This window comes from Octopus bimaculoides, chromosome 30, assembly GCF_001194135.2.
Source record: "Octopus bimaculoides isolate UCB-OBI-ISO-001 chromosome 30, ASM119413v2, whole genome shotgun sequence".
In the NCBI taxonomy this organism is placed as follows: Eukaryota; Metazoa; Mollusca; class Cephalopoda; order Octopoda; family Octopodidae; genus Octopus; species Octopus bimaculoides.
In genome coordinates, this window is record NC_069010.1 from 5,494,787 (window position 1) to 5,499,249 (window position 4,463).

At 43.6% G+C, this 4,463-nt stretch overlaps 1 protein-coding gene across 1 annotated transcript in view; it reads right to left on the bottom strand.

Moving 5' to 3' along the window:
• The window catches only part of LOC106875774 (uncharacterized), a gene marked incomplete at its 5' end in the record, with an annotated part of 22,311 nt that extends 17,849 nt beyond the window's left edge, over window positions 1-4,462 (bottom strand). Inside the window, one exon of the mRNA XM_052978100.1 lies at window positions 4,430-4,462. Within this exon, the coding sequence (XP_052834060.1) occupies window positions 4,430-4,462 (33 nt within the window). The remainder of the gene's footprint in view (window positions 1-4,429) is intronic.
• Window position 4,463: the final 1 nt, after the last annotated feature.

Below are 4,463 nucleotides of genomic sequence, written 5' to 3' on the forward strand. Positions count from 1 at the left end.
CAGACCGGGCGTTGTGAGTGTTTATTGAGCGAAAACACCTAAAGCTCCACGAGGCTCCGGCAGGCGATGGTGGCGAACCCTGCTGTACTCTTCCACCCCACAACTTTCTCTCACTCTTTCTTCCTGTTTCTGTTGTGCCTGTAATTCAAAGGGTCAGCCTTGTCACGCTGAATCTCCCCGAGAACTATGTTAAGAGTACACGTGTCTGTGGAGTGCTCAGCCACTTGCACGTTAATTTCACGAGCAGGCTGTTCTGTTGATCGGATCAACTGGAACCCTCGACATCGTAAGCGACGGAGTGCCAACAACAACATAGTGTATATAATCATTTCCGTTGTAAGCACAAAGCCTGAGATTTGGTGGGAGGAAGCTAGTTGATTACAAGGACCCCTGAGCTCAGCTAGTGCCTATTTTATTGACCCCCGAAATGATGAGAGGTAAAGGTGACTTTGACAGAATTCGAACTCAGCATAAACATCAACAAAACACCACTCAGTAATAACAGACCGTCGTAAGCATCACAGTCAAAGTTTCGCAACTTTCAGAATGCAATATCTCGGCAAGAAATGAAGTTAAGAAGCTGGTTTTGGTCTTAAAATGACCTCCTCTAATCATTAGAATTATTTATTTATGAATGCATCTGAAAGATGAAACAATGACTGCATCTTTTTTCATTTTTGTAGAATATACCAATACTACGAAATGGCATAACATATTGCATATTTTAGCCATTATACCTAGAAAAAACATAGAGACACCATGAAAGGTATTGTTTGTGTTTTAATATACCAAGGCAAGTATCTTTAAGAGGTAAGCAAGAGAAGATAGTAAGACAATAGGCCATTATCGTTATTAGAAAATGAGCCATAACACCTTGAAAAACAATACAGGGACCACACCCAAGTTATTGATTGAGGGGGTGTGCCTATGATGGTGTGTCACTAAACTCTCTGGTCCAAGTTTGGGTGAACAAGCGCCATGTCAATAGCTTCGCGGTACAATTCTTTCAGCCAGATTTTCAACCTTATTGTAAGCCTCACCGGTTCTTCCAACTTTTTCGGATTCAAGACATCGAGACAAAGAAAATGATATGCTAACCTTGAAAATGGCTGGGGTGGCGCTTACAACACTCTGTTATTAAACGCCTCATTTAATACTGTACATCTTTCTAAATACATACAACTAATGTAGTATATAGCATCATCATTCAATATCCATTTTCCATGCTGGCAAGCGCTGGACAGTTTGACAGAAGCTGACCAGACTCCATCTGTCTATTGTGACATGGTTTCTATGGCTGGGTGCCCTTCCTAATGCCAACCACCCCAAGAGTGTCATGGGTGCTTTCTATGTGCCACTGGCATGAGTGCATTTACGCAGCAATGGCACGAGTGCATTTTAAGTGGCACTGGACAAGTCTGTGTGGATGGATGACAGTGATTTTCCTTAACTTGACATGGCTTCTCAAGCACAGCAAATCACCAAGAACACTCGGGCCCTTCTCGTTTCCTCAGCAAGGCCCAGCTTCTGAATTACACAGTGTACATAGAGCATACACACATCTAATATACACCACTGCACATGTGAATATAGGCAAATAGTTTGGTATATCATGTGATCAACCAGTCTATCAGATGTTGTTATACATCACTAGCTACAATGCACTTTGCAATCATTTTAGCTTTTGACTGATGCTACCCCATCAGTTGTCAAGCAATGTTGGGGTGGGGATGGACACACAGACAGATGTCTCCCAAGCCTTTCCATTTTTTAAAGGAGACTCATTCACTGTTCACTTCCTGTGCCATATTCTATGTTCTGTTCAAGCTCTTTCGACTACTTTTTCTGATAAATTGTAGTGCAACTGAACACTTATATACAATAAGTTCATAATAACATAAACACACACACACACACACACACACACACACATTTGCATGTGGCAGATGAGCAGGAACAATAAACCCTAGGAACGTACAAAGAATAGACTTCGTCAAATGCCCAGTGGGGATATTTAAAAGTAGTAGATAGCTTCCGTAACCAAGGTGACCAAATCAGCAGAGAAGGTGGAGGCTCTGAAAGCATAGATGCTGGAATAAGAACAGACTGGGCAAAGTTCAAAGAGCTTCTGCCTTTGTTGGTAACAAAGGGCCTCTTCCTCAGAGCAAAAGGCAGATTGTATGATGTCTGCGAACAGCTATGCTACACAGCAGTGAAACAAGGGCTGTGACTGCTAAGGACATGCGTAGGCTTGCAAGAAATTAAGCTAGAATGCTTCGTTGGATGGTTTAAGAAGAAAACTGGGTATATGGGGTACCAGATGTGGTGTGCAAGAGAGACGACTGTGCTGGTATGGCCATGTGATGCATATGGACGAGGACAGCTGAGCAAAGAAGTGCTGATCTCTAACTGTGGAGGGAACCTGTCGAAGAGGTAGACCCAAGAAGACCTGGGACGAGGTGTTTGAACATGATCTTTGAATGTTGGGACTCACGGAGGAGACGACAAGTGATCAAAACCTTTGGCAATATGCAGTGCTTGAGGAAACTCATTAAGGCAAGTGAAATCGTAGTCGTGGACAGTGCCGGTGACACATAAAAGGCACCCGTGCCAGCGACACATAAGAATTGGGTGTAAGAAGCATCAGATGTGGTGTGCAAGAGAGAAGACTGCATTGGTTTGGTCATGTGACACGTATGGACAAAAAGAAAAAGTTGATCCTAATGGGATTTGAACCCAGAATGTAGAGGGCTGGAATGATTACTGCAAAAGCAACCTACCCAACATGCTACTAGCTACTAACTGCACAGTGGGATTGAACACTGGACCATTTGATGGCAAACTGAATTTCTTAACCGTAGAGTCACACCTATAGTAATAAAAGACAAAGCTAGGCAGAGCAGTAACAAAGACAAGTAACCCCCACCCCTTGAAAATCCCCACTTTTTTTTTTTGTTAATTTGAAGGAAAAGTGCAGCCATGGCTGTGTGGTAAGAAAGTTACTTCCAAACCATGTCATCTTGGGTTCAGTTTCAGTGCATAGCACATTGGGAAAGTGTCTTCTATTATAGCCCCAGGGCTGACCAAAGCCTTGTGAGGGAGTTTGGTAGATGGAAATTGAAAAACACCCAACATGTGTGTCTGTGTATGAGAATGTGTGTGTGTGTGTTGGTGTTGATTTTTGTGTATGTATTTGTGTGCGCCTGTGTTTGTCACTCACCACCACTTGACAACCGGTGTTGGTTTATTGACATGCCTTTAACTTAGTGATTCAGCAAAAAGTGATCAATAGAATTAGTTATCAGGCTAAAAGATAAGCCCCGGGGGGTCACAAGGAGGTGCCCCAATCTTATGATCATGATGCTGACACTTTAACCACTAAGCCACGCGCCTCCACAAATATCACATCTTCATCATCATCATCATCATCGTCGTCGTTTGACGTCCGCTTTCCATGCTAGCATTGGTTGGACGATTTGACTGAGGACTGGTGAAAACCAGATGGCTACACCAGGCTCCAATCTGATCTGGCAGAGTTTCTACAGCTGGATGCCCTTCCTAACGCCAACCACTCCGAGAGTGTAGTGGGTACCTTACATGCTATAAATGAATAATTGTAATTACAACAATTTTATTAAAATTTCAGACCATCCTGTATATAGAAGCTGTGTGGTAAGATGTTTGCTTCCCAACTGCATGGTTCTGGGTTCATTCCCACTGTGTGGCACCTTGGGCAAGTGTCTTCTACTATAGCTTTGGGCCGACCGAAGCCTTGTGAGTGGATTTGGTAGAGGGAAACTGAAAGAAGCAATGACAAGTGACCGAGACATTTGGCGATGTGCCATGCTTAAGAAAACCTGTCAAGCTAAGTGAAATCATAGCGATGGCCGACGCCAGTGTCACATAATTGGCACCCATGCAGGTGGCATGTAAAAAGCACTCATTACACTCTTGGAGTGGTTGGCATTACGAAGGGCATCCAGCCATAGAAACCAAACCAAATCAGAATGGAACCTGGTGCAGCTCTCCTGCTTACTAGTTTCAGTCAAGCTGTCAAACCCATGCCAGCATGGAAAACAGATGCTAAATAATGGTTGAGAACCATGTTTTACATAGTTCAGCCTACACAAGGGAATGTGTGAAAAACAAAATAGGAATTTTGTGGCACGTTAGAAAATCATTCGAGCGAGGTCGTTGCCAGTGCCGCTGGACTGGCTCCCGTGCAGGTGGCACATAAAAACCACCTTTTTGAGCGTGGCCGTTGCCAGTACCGCCAGACTGACCCTTGTGCCGGTGGTACGCAAAAGCACCCACTACACTCTCTCAGTGGTTGGTGTTAGGAAGGGCATCCAGCTGTAGAAACAGGTTTAAGAATTTTAAATTTCTGAAAATCCGGATAAAAAAGGGTAAACGAAACGAATGTACTTACAGTGAGAGTTTCTCGTTTGCGTCCACTCGTTACA